This window comes from Electrophorus electricus, chromosome 14, assembly GCF_013358815.1.
Source record: "Electrophorus electricus isolate fEleEle1 chromosome 14, fEleEle1.pri, whole genome shotgun sequence".
Classification (NCBI taxonomy): domain Eukaryota; kingdom Metazoa; phylum Chordata; class Actinopteri; order Gymnotiformes; family Gymnotidae; genus Electrophorus; species Electrophorus electricus.
Genome location: NC_049548.1, coordinates 18,718,804 through 18,734,633, shown reverse-complemented (window position 1 = coordinate 18,734,633; position 15,830 = coordinate 18,718,804). Strand labels below are relative to the sequence as shown.

The 15,830-nt window shown below is 44.6% G+C and overlaps 3 protein-coding genes across 5 annotated transcripts; 1 reads left to right on the top strand and 2 right to left on the bottom strand.

Moving 5' to 3' along the window:
* Positions 1 to 241: 241 nt before the first annotated feature.
* LOC113576863 (WD repeat-containing protein 38-like) lies at positions 242 to 5,150 on the bottom strand. 3 transcript variants are annotated; one of them, XM_027009197.2, is made up of 11 exons: positions 4,905 to 5,150; positions 4,323 to 4,642; positions 4,157 to 4,241; positions 3,763 to 3,892; positions 2,167 to 2,392; positions 1,864 to 1,972; positions 1,738 to 1,769; positions 1,196 to 1,295; positions 837 to 902; positions 657 to 749; positions 242 to 548 (listed from the first exon to the last, which is right to left on the bottom strand). In XM_027009197.2, exons 1-11 carry the CDS (start codon positions 5,010 to 5,012, stop codon positions 423 to 425), a joined length of 1,395 nt encoding a protein of 464 aa, XP_026864998.2. In that variant the 5' UTR covers positions 5,013 to 5,150; the 3' UTR covers positions 242 to 422. The 3 variants fall into 3 exon arrangements, with proteins under 3 accessions (XP_026864998.2, XP_026864999.1, XP_026865000.2); XM_027009198.2 differs by having other exon boundaries at positions 4,323 to 4,624; XM_027009199.2 differs by having other exon boundaries at positions 461 to 548; positions 1,196 to 1,264.
* A 108-nt stretch (positions 5,151 to 5,258) lies between these two features.
* Positions 5,259 to 10,342, top strand: LOC113576862 (tectonic-3). The gene is made up of 14 exons (XM_027009196.2): positions 5,259 to 5,839; positions 5,912 to 6,026; positions 6,116 to 6,216; positions 6,569 to 6,690; positions 7,096 to 7,204; positions 7,478 to 7,590; positions 8,203 to 8,241; positions 8,329 to 8,403; positions 8,533 to 8,652; positions 8,738 to 8,833; positions 8,956 to 9,059; positions 9,229 to 9,376; positions 9,680 to 9,817; positions 10,052 to 10,342. Exons 1-14 carry the CDS (start codon positions 5,533 to 5,535, stop codon positions 10,202 to 10,204), a joined length of 1,740 nt encoding a protein of 579 aa, XP_026864997.2. The 5' UTR covers positions 5,259 to 5,532; the 3' UTR covers positions 10,205 to 10,342.
* Positions 10,331 to 15,775, bottom strand: mto1 (mitochondrial tRNA translation optimization 1). Its single transcript, XM_027009195.2, has 13 exons — positions 15,441 to 15,775; positions 15,128 to 15,332; positions 14,832 to 15,031; positions 14,503 to 14,620; positions 14,100 to 14,398; positions 13,822 to 13,934; positions 13,447 to 13,637; positions 13,231 to 13,361; positions 12,735 to 12,939; positions 12,237 to 12,408; positions 11,862 to 11,971; positions 11,437 to 11,594; positions 10,331 to 10,584 (listed from the first exon to the last, which is right to left on the bottom strand). The coding sequence occupies exons 2-13, from the start codon at positions 15,330 to 15,332 to the stop codon at positions 10,393 to 10,395; spliced, it is 2,094 nt and encodes a 697-aa protein (XP_026864996.2). The 5' UTR covers positions 15,441 to 15,775; the 3' UTR covers positions 10,331 to 10,392.
* Positions 15,776 to 15,830: the final 55 nt, after the last annotated feature.

The following is a 15,830-nucleotide window of genomic DNA, read 5'->3' as shown; positions in this document are numbered from 1 at the left end:
GTACTGTGTTCTGTCGTTGTGCCCAAGGCTGTTTATTAGTTTTTTTTTAATTTACGTTTTTTGTTGTTACCGTTCTGTGTAGTTCGTGTTTTGGTTTTGTTTTGTTCATTGTTTTAAATAAACCTTGTTTTTGTCATAGCTCTCCTCTGCATCCTACCTTGCCTCGCATGTTACAGAGACCTGTTAGCATGACAGGCAATGATGAAACCAAAGTGGTCTATATTCATTTATGTTTATTTGCAGTTTCTGTCATACATTTAAAGGTCAAACACCTGCTCAAACACTTAAACTACTTTATTGTCTTGTATGACTTTTTCATTGCTGCTTTGCTAGAGTCTACTAGAAGCTAAGGTCTTAAACTGTGGTTCTGCTGAACACACACATAAACACACACTTTCTTAGAGGGGGTGTTTCTGACCATGCTAATTTCTATTTAACAGAAACACGCTGTCTCCTGAGGCGGCGGCTATCAGACCCGCCCACTTTCCTGACAGGCACACAGCAGAACTGTAGACAGCCGCGGACAAACCAAACAACCTCGAAGCCGTCTGTTTGTGAAAAAAACAAACAAACAGAAACATGTATACATCAGCAATCGCAGGTCATACTTTACATTCAGATTACACTCAGCTTCAGCTTCTGTTTGTCACACTAACCGTTAGTCTGTGGCGGTCAACGACCCGCAGCATGTTTGATTGGCCTCCGGCTGCTGTGATGTAATCCTGGCCAAACCAATGGCAGGTGTAGACCTGGGAGGTAGTTAAGAGTGCAACGCCAGTCAGTTCTATAAAAGCTGCAAAAACCCAGACCACTCAGAATAATGTGTGTGCTCATACTCTGCTGTCCCCATGTGGGTCTTCAGGTACATCAAACACTTTTTTACCAGAATTATAATCCCACGCCTAATGGAGGAAATTGAATACAAATGTCAGTCAAACTACAAGTTTATGGAGGGAGCTGAAAATAGAGATTAGGTTTTCCTGTAACTGACATCCTAACCAAATGTTTGAAAGCCTATACCATTACACAGATTGTATAACAAATTAATTACATTTAACCTAATGAACTGAGTACATTTTGTTCATACAAATATGTCATGTATTCATGCCGTGTATTCATTACAGATGAAAATGTGATTTAATTAATATATATTATATATTGTTTTTATACTCTTATAATTGTATACTTTCTTTACCTCCAGGGTGTTGTATTTCCTCCAGGATCCACAGAGAATCTGATTGGTTGATGGGTCAATGTGAAGGGCCTCACCACACACATGAGGACCAGAGAACATTCTAATGTGTGCAGACACAGCTATGCTAGACACAGAACTCAATGCCAAAACGCTCATCACAAATACCAGACATCCACTTAAACATTTATATTTCTTTTTAGAGCAAAGGAGTAACAGTAAGATTGGTGGTTTCTGAAATCACCTGGACTATAAATACATGTGTTTCATGAAAACACCAAAGCACTAAGATGGCACTAAGTGGTGACAAACAGATAAAAACAACAAAATTCTTATAGAAGTAATGGAGTAGAACTATAAAGTATTCAGAATTCAGTATTCAGGTAATAGAGTAGAACTGTAAACTATTCAGAAGTATAAATAAACTACTAAAATATAAAACCCCCCAAAATAGTGCCCAAGTACAACAGTGCAGTATTTTGTATCTCTTAAAAATGATCTATACTACAATGGTAAACCATTGTGGTGCTCTGTTCTGTCTGTACCTGACAGAATGCTCTTGTCGGGTGTCCCAGAACTGAAAGAAAGCCCAAGTATGAAATTTATATTGTTACACTGTGTATGTGGCATAGGGGGAGTGATGGGCTAATATAAATGGAGCAATGTTTTACTTGAATGGTGCTGTCCCATCCTCCTGATATAAATTGTGTGTCTCTCTCAGGATGGAAAGTCACTGCAAACACGCGAGAGCAGTGGCCATCCATGACTGTCCTCATAGAGCTGTATCATTCCAGAGCAGAAACCTTATTTGAGATTCCAGGTTAGTTTACTTTTCAACATGGAAAACTGGAGTAATATTGTTTTCCTAGTGGGACTTGCCTAGTAATCTCAAACAACAACAAATAACAAACAATGCAAATCATGTACTGAACAAGACACTGAATGATGGAAAATTATGGAGTTTTGTGGGATACCTGGCCCTGTAGATCTGTAGTCTCTGGTGAGTGCTGAGGTCATATATGTGGATAGCTGCATCACAGCCTCCAGTCAGTATTCGTTCTCCAGAGGCAGAGATGGACAGACACAGGGTCTGTCTCTGCTCTCTTACTCCCAGTCTTCCTCCACAATCCCTGGCCTCCCTTACCCACCACACACACTCACCACCCCAAACATACCAGCACCTCACTCTACCACTGGCATCTGACAGAGGGACAGAGAGACAGAGTGAGGCTTTTGGAAAGTTGTCATATATATATATATATATATATATATATATATATATATATATATATATATATATATATATATATAAATTATTATGGATCTGTCGACTTTACAATACTCTACCGAAATATACATTTTAATCCTGCTATCACCTTTACCGTATCAAGCCTACATTTCAGCTTTGTTGGCAGTCCCTATAACAGATTCACATCTGATTTTAAAAAGGACATAGAAGACTGGTGCACTGTGGTGTAAACTCCAGATGATACATGCCCCCTCCCCTTCAGCTTTTACTAGCATGTCTAACTAACAGATTCTCATATCCAGTGCAAGGCTGGTTTGTGCCAGTCACATTTCTTAAGGCTGTTTCGACTTCGGCTCTACTAGGAGCTAAAAAAGTATAAGAATAGGTGTTTGTCAGTCAATCCCATGGAATTCTCTCTCTCCACATGTCACCAGATTACAGCTAAAACAGCCATGCTGCCCCATAACACAGTTATTTAACATAAAAAGCAACTTTTTATCAAGTATTGAACCTTGGTTTATCAACCTAGGGACACTCTGTACCTGGTGCAGGTGTCCCCAATCCAAGCCATCAAGGACACTGTTTCCCCTGCAGAATCACAGCACAGCACCCTGCAGGACTAGATATACAGTGTCCCTGATGGCTTGGATTGAGGACACCAGCACCAGGCACAGTGTCCCTGATGGCTTGGATTGAGGACACCAGCACCAGGCACAGTGTCCCTGATGGCTTGGATTGAGGACACCAGCACCAGGCACAGTGTCCCTGATGGCTTGGATTGAGGACACCAGCACCAGGCACAGTGTCCCTGATGGCTTGGATTGAGGACACCAGCACCAGGCACAGTGTCCCTGATGGATTAAATGAGGGTGTTGGGAACTGAGATGGAGCACAAATGTGGACTGTCTGGTAGGTTTCGAGGAAAATCACTGTTTAAAACCAAGTGGTACAGATTTGATTGCTCATAAATATCTTAACATCTTCACCCCAGAAAAAAACAAGACAAAATAAAAGAAACATGGAGGGGAAAGACAAACACAGCTCACAGACCAGCAGTTCACATAAAGGTGAGATGGGTGTTTGTATGCATCCCCTATGCATGGATGAAATGGCTTTGAACTCGGTGATTAAATTCGGCTGCACAGAAATCAGCAGTGTAAAGGTTCCTTCAGCACCTGAGATTTTCTGGGGGCTCTATTGAACCTATTCAGCTTGAGCTGAGTTGAGCAAACAGTTCAGCAAATGTTCTAACAACGTTTCGTCAAATGAAGGTGTGAGGAGTGGGAGAATTGGATTTGGTGTATAAAGGTGTAGTACTCACATGTCGCCAGCAGGAGGCAGTGCGACTGGGCACTGATGGTGAAGCGCAGGCTGGTCACAGGCAGAGCTGGCAGGACACTGCTGCTATCTCTCAGAATGCGGATCAGATCGCCGTTGTCTGTGCTATACACCTGGAAGATTCAACGCCATGAAACGTGCATGTCAAATGTGTCTTTCCTGTTACCCCTGATACAGGCACACGTCACTACTTATTCACTCAGATAATGTTAAGGTCGCCATCCCTGCAGATTTTGTTTGTAGCCCCATCAAAAGCAGACCTGATAGTTATTAAGCTTTCAATCAGATAAACCGTAGTGTTTTGTTTGTTCAGCTGACAAAACTAATCATAGTCCATGTTTGGTGGACCTGTGTATGTATGTTTCAGGGTATGTAACCTTGATGGAGCCATCTGCGAGTCCAACAGCCAACAGGCTTCCGTCGATACTGAACTGACATGCCATGACCACGGCTTCACATTCTCTGAAATAAGCAGAAAACAGGGGGAGCTAGGATGAACTAATAATGTGAGACCTTAAAGACCCGAACGACGCCCGCACTCACAGGACCAGGTGTATGCGGAGGTTTCCGTCTGTTGTGGGCTGGCTCTGTGCAGCCTCTCCGTGTCCAGTAAACGGAGCGGGACCCTCGGCTGATGAGGGCCCCGGCGGCGGTTCTTCCTCTTGCGTCTGATCAGCGTCGTGGGGTTCCGTCTCCGAATCGCTCCCAGTTTCGCTGTCATTTTCTGGCTCCGTTTCGGAGTCTGAGGTGCTGTGTAAGGTTATCTCTTCACGGTGATATCTGCACGTTGTCCTCCTAAGACCCCCGTCCACCACTACGGACGATGCCATCAGGCTACTTGACAGCTGGATAGATTGAATTTTCTGTGAGGCATGGATGACATTATTTATATTTCCGACAATAACGTACAGTATCATACATTCGTAGTGGAAAGGATTTATTTAAATAGATAGCTATCATATATTTCTTATCGATAAAGTAGCAAAACATCTTAGGTTAGCTAGGTTGACTGCTAGTTAACTAACTAACCCTAGCTAACTATCCAAGTTAACATTAGTTGGCGATCCAGTTCATTTCAGACAGGACTGGGCCTTATTTAAAAGTTAATATTAATAAATGTCTTACTTCCAAGGGTATTTTATTGTTCCAACTTTCTGCAACGTGCGACTGTATACCTTTACGAGGTTTGCAGTCGTTATGCTCACAAACGACGTTGCTTAGCAACAAAAGCATTCGCACGACAGGCTCTTAAGTTTTGAAGGTAGCACGCGCTTACTAGCTCTACACTTCTGTACGATCCACGTTAACAAGAAAATGTGAGAATAATAAAATGCGATGCATACACATGAAATGCACATGAGATATACTCAATGCATAAATACTGTTTAAACCAACTTGTGTCGCAGCTAATACAGAGATTACGGTTGCGTGGTAGTTCATAATGATTGGCGCGAGGACAACTGAGAAACGGATGTAATCCAGTTTAAGACTTCCTTGACGACGACAGAGTTGTTTAGTTGTTTAATGGTTTGAATGATTTAAATGCTCATGTTTGATTAATTTGCGTATTGTTTGATTACGAACATAAAAAGATGGTTACTAGTCTAACGAATACTCTCAGAAACTGCCTGTTACCAACTTTATCCGGATAATCTTTTGTTGCTGCTATCTGTTTACTAGCTAACGTGGCTTGCTGGTTATCCAGATATGTTGTACTGACTTGATAACGCCGGTATCTTTTTATTTCCTTCAAATGTCGACCCGCTGTCCTATTGTTCACCTAGTCATTGCTATTTACGTATTTTTCCAATTTGTAACGGATTCGCAAAATACTGGAAGTAACACAAAGGAATATCCCTCTACGGATGGCGATGAATATTCGTTCACAGATAATCTAACAATTTCTGCAGCGACAGAGACGCCTAGCATCAATTCAACAGCAGCTGGTGCATGGGAGACAGTGCTCCCGGGTCTTGTCCCCAGAGCCCCCGCGGAGTCTACTGTTACTGCTGGACCGACTGTCCTCGCCAGTACCACACAGCCGATTACTAACTCCAACGGTACTCATCGTCGTCTACCAGAATCGCTAGTAGTCGAGCGACTTGTGAAATGATCTTGTGTCTTGTCTGCAGCGTGCATATGTGACATCACGTCGGATTTCTGCGACATCGGATGCTGTTGCGATGTGGTGGACTGCGGCATCGCCGACCTGACTTCTGTCTTCAGTGGGTGCAAGCAAGAGAATAGGTACACTTTCCGTGCAGTCTGTCAGCGGCGTTGCGACAGATTCTGGGCATGTAGATGCCAGTGCATGTCTAATACTGACTTTGTTTAAGGTCCGGAGTGTGCGTGGAGAGCTGGCTGATGTTCCGGGCTAATGTGGACCCGGCACTCGTCACAGTCACGGACTCTCTGTTCTGTGTTCGGTTCGGAGACGGTAAGGTGCCCCTTAAATTCCGTGCTCTGGCGCTCTTCCTCTGATTGAATGACTGCTGTCTTTTGAGTCAAATCTTAAAACACATTTCTGTCGGTTGTGTGTTTTTATGGGTTTTTTTTTTTTTTTGCTTTCCCTTTTCTTTTGTTTATAATCTCAGCTGTTGTTTGCCTGTGGGGATTTCTTATAAACCTATCTTCTGCAACTCACTTTGGTACAACAAAAATATAAAAATATTTACTAATTGTCTTCCTGCTGTGCAAACGGATTCTAAGATAAGTAAGCATGTAGCCAATGAACTCCATCTGCTGCACTGTGTTTACGTACGTGTATTTATTTCCTTTTGTGAATACAGAGAAGGGCGATGTGGCACAGCCTCTGTCTGGGCTCTCGGGGGCACCGTTCTCAATCTCCTCTCCTCATTTCTCAGCGCAGGAGCCAGTCACATACCCCAGTCGCCATGCCAACCTTTACAAGGTTTGACTATATAAACCACTAAAACCACTATACAAAGCACTGTTTGATTAATATAACTACTGCCAACAGTCACACAGACACAGGAAAATAACTATCAGGGACATTTATCAGTCTGATAGCTGTTCTGGAATTATATAATAATGTGTTCGAATACATTAGACAAGAAGTTCCTAATTCCTAGAGGACCATGTGTCTGTTTTTATTTTTGTTCTACTAAAGTACATCTGAACCAGATAACCAGTGTTCTGCAGTCGTGGAATACTTGGCTGTGCCGTGTTGGTAAAACATGTATTGAGGCCCAGATTGCAACTGTCATACTTTTGGGATTGTTCACTGCTGTGTGCACTGTATTTCAGCAGAGTACTCCACATCACCTTCAGCACTGAATTCTTCTCTTTGTTGCAGGTTGATGACCTCATTTTGACGTATTACAACAACACATCTGTAGTGAGCATTCTAAGCCAGCCTTCTCCAGGGGCTGTGTCATCAGCGTGTGTCGATCGCAATCCTGCAAGTGAGGTTTCATTTTCATTCTGTTCCAATGCAGAAAAGCGTTTATTAATAAGTGTATATAGTGCTTCACTTCTTTACAAACTTTCTTTAAAAGTATTAATGGCATAGTTTTATTTAAACAAGGCTAATTAGAATAAGATCATGATTCTGGCATTCCCTTTTTAATAATAATAATAATAATAATAATAATAATAAAGAAACAATATACAGTGAGAATTTTCTTTCACTGGAAATGATCACCATCTTTGTCTGTCTGTCTGTCTGTCTGTCTCAGAGTTCTTGCAGTCCAGCTGTTTGTCCTGTTCACGAGCTGTGAGTTCTGTGTCCTGTATGAGAGACAGCAGTTTGAGTGCCCGGTCCTATTTCACGGGTTTCAGCCTCCTCAGGGTAGGTTCTCCATAAGGGCGGAGTCCAACTCAATCTCATCTTAGTTTCTGAGTGTTAGGATACTTTCAGATAGCTTCACTATCAAAAATGTCTATCGTGGAATGAAGTGTGTGGGTATCTGATTGGTTGCAGTGGCTTCCCTCATGTGTCTGTTGTTAGAACGTGTCACATAAGCTAGCCTCGCCTCCAAATGTTCACCTGACACCCATAAATCCCTATTTGAATTGCTGCCACATCATTTTAAGGAGGGCTTGTTTTATAACGGCGTCTGTTACTCAAGACACTATAACATCACCCTTCTTCAAAGTGCCTCCTGCCAAAGAGCCTCCCTGAAAAGCCCCTCCCTCCAGTCATAAACCCTAGGACTTAGCCTAACCTTCTATGTGCTGTGTGACTTAAAGCACCGCCTTCCTGTTTTCTGATTGGTTAATACAGTTGGCTCGTGTTTAAATTTTTATTTGCTGACTACAGAACCCATGAAAATAACAGACATTTTTCTTTCAAAGAGTATCTATTTTAGTGATGGCTAGCAGGATGTAGAGAAACTTCAGTTTAAGCATTATTTTAAAACTTGCTCACCTCTCCTTTAACTAAAGTTCATCAATTTTGCAGGTTCCCCATCCTTCAAAAGCGGACATGGGCAATCTGACGGTAATTTATTATCACTAACCTGATCTTTACTAACTTTACATTACTTAGCCATTCATATCTGACTGGTAGCATGTCATTTTTATTTAGATCCCAATTATCCCATTGTCTGACCAGCCTGAGCCCATTCAGCACAATGGTTCCTGTTTAAATGTGGTGTCTAAGGTTGGTGTAAGGATTGTGGGTGATTGTAGTTTGTTTTTTTTGTTTTTTTTTTAAATATAACTTTTCCTTTGACCAACCAGGTGTGCCTTTTGCCTTTTTAAAGTGGACACACTTCGTTGTCTGTCTCAGGTGGAGTATATGGTCACATACACTGGTGCAGGAGAGATCACTCAGGTCACACTGAAAGTGGATGTAAAGAATGCCAGCTTTAACACACAGCTACTGCAACAGCACTGTGTGCAGTTTCAGGTATACCTGCAGTTTTTTCCTTCTCCTGTTGATGGCTCTACAGTTACATTGTAACAGTAAATAATGTCAAATGTTTGGGTTGCAGTTGGCCACACCCTCCCCATCTCCTCCTAGGTCACCATTGGTAGGCCTGACGGTCGGTACACCAGTGATTGGCTGGTTTGGAGAAGTGGCTCAACCTGTATCCTTTCTTCTTTTTCTTTGTTTTATTTGTGAACTTTGGAGAATAATGTCTTCTCTCTATACTCTTACCCAGGGTATATTTTAACTGATTTCTGTCTGAGCTCTTAAACTGTATGTTAGCTGACAGTGCAGGGCCTGTCTGTGGGTGGAGAGTGCTCTGTGGACCCCCTAAACAGATCTCCCATACTGTTCAAACACAACTCCATAACTGGTTGCACCTTCAGGTATTAACCACACCCACTACAGTCTGAACAACTGTCTGAACAAAGTCATGTCCTGTAGAGCTTATATTAGATGTTCATAGCGTCACAATAATACTGTCAATTCAGTGGTTCAATCTGTGATGATTCTGTGTCCGAGTGCGATTTCTCAAACTCTCCACCTGGAACACAGATCCACGTCTCGTGACTGCCCTTCTCTGCGAGCTCAACTCTACAGCGTACTGCGTGGGGTCATGAGTCCCGACAGGGTTGCCATGACTGCAGGGTCCCAGCCAGACTGGAGCAGGGTCATCATACAAGAATGTCCCAGCATCCCTGCTGTAAGTGCTTCAGCTCTAGTGCCCAGGCTGTGCTGAATATATTGTTTCAGAATGGGTTCTCTCAGTTTCAGGCGCAGTCCACATCTAAACAGGGGCTGTAGCTTATTCAAATGATCAGTGTATAACACTTTTCTTCCTTTTCTTAAAAGGTGTCACATTGCTGTAATCTGAGTGGCAATGTATTCCAAAGCAGTCTATTTCTATTTTATTGTATGATGTAGTATAATATTGATAGAAAGGCAGGGGCCTCGTACAAGTTCCCGCCTTTGTTATTCCACTGCAGTTTTTTTCTTCCTCCTGCAGGGGGAGCATTGTGAGATAGGGTGTCTCCTGCCCGTCTCCCTGTTTGTTCAAGTGCTGTGGGCTCGGAGAGGCTTGCTTGCCCTGCCTCAGAGCCACATCCTCGCGGCCAAATACAACTTCAGCTGTCAGACACTGCAGGTAAGCTCTCTCCATCCCCTTAGCCTCTCACGACACTGCAGGTGAGCTCCACCTGTCCCCATAACCTGCTCCACCCTTCCACTTAACCTGTCAGATACTGCAGGTGAGCTCTGCCCATCCAAATGCACACTACTCCACAGAAAGTACAAGGTTTTTTTTATGAGATATTTTGTAAACTGAACTGAGCTACATCTTCAGTCTCCAGTCTGTCTCGTCTCTCTTCCCTCTTCCCAGTGTCCCATCACTTCTCCGGTGCCCGTGACCACCAAAGTGATTTTCTCAGATGCCACCATTTACCCAGAAGCCCCCAGGGGGAAGCCCCAACCAGAGTGGAAGTTCCCATTTGCATTTTTCACCAGAGGGGCAGGAGAGTTAGACAGAGAGTAGAAGTAGTGATCACATTAAGGTAGCATCTGTATGCTTCCTTTATACACATCATCACTGTTCCCTAATGTTCTACATTACTTTGAACATGCATCGTTTGTAACCATTTTTATATTACAAAATACACACTTTTACATAGTGCACTGTTGTGCAGCCTCTCTTTATTTGGTTGTAGTAACAGTGTTGTGAAGCTAGCTCTGCACCACAGTGGCCTTCTCCCGATCTCGCTCATGCACGCTTGCTCCTCGCCAACAGTCCGGCTTGGGTCCACGCACCTGCATGTATGCGGCTTCGCCCGTGGTTACGCCCACTTTGGTCACAAATCTGAGCAGGTGGATGATGGCCGCAGGGGTTATGCCAGGCAGTCGCGTGGCTGCCCCCAACTGCGAGGCAAACACATCAGAAACACGCTGGCTCAAGAACCTCAACACCGCAATATCCCATCTCCGAATATATGCCTAGACTTGCACATGTAAGATTTGATGCCTTATGTGTAGTGGGGGGGGGAGAAAGCAAGCAGAATATAATCCTGTATGGTAGGAATTTTTTACTGTGACACATGCAGTCTTATTATGTAGAAAAGACATCAGAAAACAAGGGCTAATAAATAATGTGGCTCATTGAAGGACATGGCAATTTGTGGTCCAGCAACAGCACAAAACCCAACACTAGAATATAACAGCACATGCTCCTACTAATAAGATCCACTGTTTAACATGGAAGGGAACCTAATTAGAGAAGACAAAGACCAGACCCCCACCACCTTGGAATTACAGCATTTACCCAGACAAAGAGCTATTGGAGAACTTTCTTTTGTTTTCAGTGTCAGTCTAGCCTATGTCTAAAGATATTTATGGTGGGGGTTACAAATTACTGCTGTTCTGGAAAAGGTAGGTCAAATAGCTGTGTGAGCATCTGTCTGATGTAATCTGATTTGTTATACAGTGTTAGACTTCCTCCAGCACTGATTTATGACTGCAAGCCACATTTAAACAAGCCCTGCTGAAGTAGAGAGCTGAAGTATATTTTTCTAGCTGTTTTCTTTTCTGATTTCTGCTTCTGGATTTAGAAGAAATACCCCTTAGGATGAAATGAGTTCAGGATTTGATCCTCATGCAGAAGCTTGACTCACAGTGAATAACTGTCTACAGAATAGCAAATGCAGAGCTGTAGAATGCACTGTTTAACTGGATATTCAAAACTTTGTCAAAGATTTTAATCATGCTTATTCTCACTGTGCTGGGACGTGCTCTGTCCAGTATCTCGCGGACCTCGTCTGATAGGGACACAGGGAGGGAGAAGTAATCGATGTCCTGAGGTAGCGCGAGGCTCTCTTCCTTACGCATTCTCTCCATCTCCTGCCTCTGCTTCTCACAGTGCGGCTGGTACACAGCTGGAGGGTCAAACAGCTTAGTAACTGACTCTGGAAACATGCTGCACTCATTTTGTTTACATTATAACAGCTTTGCATTTTTCTGTGTCCCTGTTCTGGCATCTTGCTCTGCTCATGGAACTCGAGAAGAATTAACCCATGATCTTGATCAGATGGGTGTTAGATTAGGGGGTAATCCCAAAATCTTGCAGGGTTTGCTATCTCCAGTTTTGTGAACAGGAACCAGGGGGTTTGAGGTTGGTTTCGCAAGTCACACCCTGCGCTTACCTTCAATTTTCAACCGCTCAGAGAATTCTAGATATGGTGAAAGGATGTCAGGGAAGGCGGATGCCAGCAGGTCAAAGGACACATCTTTATACTGCAACACCTCTTTTCCACTTAAACAGACAGAAGATTAGATCAGATTAGATTAGATCCAGTCTGCTCTCCATCACACTTCCAGTACTCTATTGAACTGACAAAGCAGTAGGAACTGAATCTATGTATTTTTAAAAAATGTATTTATTCAACCTGCTTCTTTATGTAGGTCCTTGGTTTCTTTCCACAAAATAAGATGGTTTTGGCATGCAAATGAACAGATCCGTGGTACACAGAACACTAAAACCTGTGACTATGGCCTTTGGTGTTTTGGCCAGCACTGACCTGATGAGGGTGCTCTTGGTCTCGCTGATGCTGAAGTGTCCCAGCTTCTCCCTCCACTGGAAGGATGACAGTGTGATGGACTGCAGGGCAGAGAGAGCCTCACCCAGGCCGCGGCTCACGCGCACAGCTTCTTGGTAGCGCTGCCAGGACACGCAGCCCACCTCCTCAAACCCTGCGTGAAGCCAGGTCAGACAGAGAGCCCGTGTTATACGGAGAGTTCAGGTCAGACAGCTCAAACAGAGCCCAGGTCTGAATAACCAGTTATAACACAACCCAACATACATCTTGTGTACAAACAAATAACTAACAAACAGATTTTGAATAGTTTATCTCTGGGTTTACAGTCTAACAGTAGATGAAGAAAGACAGTAACTGTCACAACAACATGGAATTTTTTTAATAAGTCATTCTGTCCGGACGTTTGACCTTATGTAACTTTTTAAGTAGGTTCGGGGGTCCAAACGCTCAGCGCTGGAGCCTGCTCTGCTCTGTGCGTACCTCGGGGTGTAAGGCGCAAGTCCGCATTGTCCGGCCTAAGTGCAGTCCTAAACTCGGCCCGGCTGGTGAACATGCGGTATGGTTCCGTCACGCCACGGCCCACCAGGTCATCAATCAGCACACCGATGTAGCTCTCAGTGCGGGACAGAGACATAGGGGGCAGAGAGAGGGCAATTCGGCCCGCGTTCACGCCTGCCCACAGGCCCTGGTGGGTGAACACGGAGCAAGACGCTGAAGAACTGAAATTAGCCCTCTCATACCATGGTCTATGTGGCTGTATGAAGGTGAGTGTCAGTGGAACAGAACCCAGCTCAGGGTTTCTATATTCAGAAATTTGACAGTTACGATCCTATGAATCTCTTAATTTTTTTTAGATCCTCTGAGAATGTTCCATTCATAAGAAGTGAGCAATAAATACGTAAATAATTGCATAAACTTCCCCCCCCCAAAAAAAAGTACTTCCTCCTCCAGTGTTCTAGGCGATGCTGTGGTGTACCTGAGCTGCTGCCTCTTCATAGCCTGTGGTCCCATTAATCTGACCGGCAAGGAAAAGTCCCTGAACATTCTTCATTTGCAGCCAAGGGAACAGCTGCGTCGGACACACAAAGTCATACTGCACCCCATAGCCTGCCAAAACAGTTATGAACAGGTCACACTGATATCAATTTCTCACTCAAACATCTGATGCACCCCACCACAAGACCCAGCATACCTGCCATGCGAATCTCCACCCGCCGCAGGGCAGGGATCTCCCTGAGGAGCCGGAGCTGCAGCTCTGGGGGCATGGTCATGGACAAGCCCTGAGGGTACACAAGGTCGGAGGTCAAACCCTCTGGCTCCAGCCACACCTGGTGCTGTCGCCCTGGGAATCGTAGCACCCTGGACTCTATGGAGGGACAGTACCTATGAGGCAGAGTGAAGGAAAAGTCCCTGAACATTCTTCATTTGAATATTCTCGTGTCCTGCGACAGGGCCTGTTAATCCAGTGGCGCACGTCACGGGCACACAGACAAATTGTTATGCAAGAGACTCAGAAATTCAAAGCCACAGCATGCTTGTGTACCGCTTCTGGGTTTGTGGAGGGTACCTGGGTCCTCTGGTGTCCTGATGTATATGGGAGTTGACGTTCAGACTTTCTCTCACCACCTTGTCCACTCCAGGCGTGGTGTATGTCAGGTGACATGGCAGCTGCTCCTCTGGCTACCAAACAAAAGCACTTAACAACGCATTTCTGCGTAACATAGCAGGAATCCAACGACTGTGAGCAGTCAATCGTAACCCAGTGTTCGATCCTAGAGTGAGGTACCGAAAAACACGGAACTAACCCACGGCTTCTTAAGTGATCTGCACATTTGGTTCCATTACCTTGCACTGAGTGTGTTTATTAACAAAGCTGAAGGGTACTGGCTTCGAATCAGGCAGGTGCAGCTCGGTGAGGGAGAAGTCGACCGTGTCTTTAACAAGACGAGGGGGCGTTCCCGTCCGTAGCCGACCAACCTTTAACCCAAGCACCTCTCTGAGGCAGTGGGAGAGTCCAGCGCAGGAGGGGGGATCACCCATTCTCCCGCCTGGAGAGGTGGTCTGGCCCATGAAGAGGGAACCAGAGAGGAAAGTGCCTGTGGTAAGGATGATGGAACCAGAGAGGATCTCCCCGCCTCCATTAGCTGAGAGAAACTCCAAGAGAGGCACGGCATAAATAACAGAACGCATATACCAAACGTACATATGAAAATTACACACCGTCCCAAACTGAGAATTAACTTCTCACCCATACGAACTCCTGTCACTTTGTGTTTTCCTGGCTGCTCTGGGTCAGCAGCGGACAGTAAAAGGTCCTCCACAGATCCCTCGATTACAGTCAGCCTCGGCATGTTCAAGAGCTCGGACTAAGTTGGGGAAAGCAAGGAAAAAAGGAACATGAAGAGGGCCCACAATGGCTCCCTGAGGCACCTTATGACAGTCCAGTTTCAAGTAACAGCAATCAACTGTCACAGTAAGCTCATGGGGATGGGCATGGCTAGCTATCTGTATAAACCCATGGTGATAGCCAGAGCTAGCTACCTGTAGGAACTCATGGTGACAACCAAGGCTAGCTACCTGTATGAACTCTCTGTAGCAGCCACGGTCGATCTGTGCCCTAGGCCCCCAGACAGCAGGGCCTTTGCTGCGGTTGAGGATGGAGAAGTGAATCCCAGCCCTGTCCCCAGCTCTCCCCATTAAGCCGTCCAGCGCATCCACCTCCCTTACCAACTGACCTTTCCCTACACCACCCAGGGAGGGGTTGCATGACAGAGCCCCTGAAGGAATAGCACAGACAGCAGAGTACATGCTGGACTGAGATAGGAATGATTGGTGTGTTGATACATGTTATTATGATGGGACCCTAGACATACCGATTGTTTGAATTTTCTGTGTGATCAACAATGTTTCAGCACCAGTCCTGGCTGCTGCGGCCGCGGCCTCCGTCCCAGCGTGGCCGCCTCCAACAACGACGACGTCATATTTTAGACGAGCTGCATTGCTGGCAGCCCGAACGAAGCAATCTGACAGGAAGTGCTGTCGGACCAGTAGTCTCCGTGCAAGCGACATGTCAAACATCTATGCGATAACAGAAAATGTGGAACGATAAAGAGAAAAGAAAGAAAGACGTAAGGCACATTTTAGCACTGAAACCTCTAACATTTACAAATTCTTGTCGTTACTCACCGGTTGCCCTGCAGTGGTGATTTTTGTATTTAAGTTAAAAGTCGCATGGTTTTGAAATTTTGAAGTTTTTTTGTTATTGTAACTTCCGTTCTATACAGTACCAAGAAACATTGTATGAGTGCGTTCAGGGGGCCGCCATTGTTGTATGATGATAACCGTAATAACGGGGTTAGGCGCGCATATACAACCGTCATAACGGTGTTAGGAACGCACATAAAGCCGTAATAATGGGGTTAGGCGCGCACTTCAAATGGATACACGTGCCAAAACGTTTCCCTTAAATAATAATAATAGAAATAATAAAAAGCGTAATCATTAAATATGGTTTCAGTTCAGTTTTCTCCATCAATGAACACACCAGTCGATCGCCGCCTACGTGCGCCCGCTCGC

What these genes read in the sequence shown, in the direction of transcription:
- LOC113576863 (XM_027009197.2), bottom strand. Translation starts at nt 5,012, where the DNA reads ATGCTTTTGTTGCTAAGCAACGTCGTTTGTGAGCATAACGACTGCAAA. An exon ending in CTCCGCATACACCTGGTCCT is followed by an intron (nt 4,242 to 4,322) that starts GTGAGTGCGGGC and finishes TGCTTATTTCAG; the next exon opens with AGAATGTGAAGCCGTGGTCA. An exon ending in CGACAAGAGCATTCTGTCAG is followed by an intron (nt 1,296 to 1,737) that starts GTACAGACAGAA and finishes TGCACACATTAG; the next exon opens with AATGTTCTCTGGTCCTCATG.
- LOC113576862 (XM_027009196.2), top strand. Translation starts at nt 5,533, where the DNA reads ATGTCGACCCGCTGTCCTATTGTTCACCTAGTCATTGCTATTTACGTA. An exon ending in GGGTGCAAGCAAGAGAATAG is followed by an intron (nt 6,027 to 6,115) that starts GTACACTTTCCG and finishes ACTTTGTTTAAG; the next exon opens with GTCCGGAGTGTGCGTGGAGA. An exon ending in GTTTAAATGTGGTGTCTAAG is followed by an intron (nt 8,404 to 8,532) that starts GTTGGTGTAAGG and finishes TGTCTGTCTCAG; the next exon opens with GTGGAGTATATGGTCACATA.
- mto1 (XM_027009195.2), bottom strand. Translation starts at nt 15,332, where the DNA reads ATGTTTGACATGTCGCTTGCACGGAGACTACTGGTCCGACAGCACTTC. An exon ending in ATAAACACACTCAGTGCAAG is followed by an intron (nt 13,935 to 14,099) that starts GTAATGGAACCA and finishes TTTGTTTGGTAG; the next exon opens with CCAGAGGAGCAGCTGCCATG. An exon ending in ATGAAGAGGCAGCAGCTCAG is followed by an intron (nt 12,940 to 13,230) that starts GTACACCACAGC and finishes TTCACCCACCAG; the next exon opens with GGCCTGTGGGCAGGCGTGAA.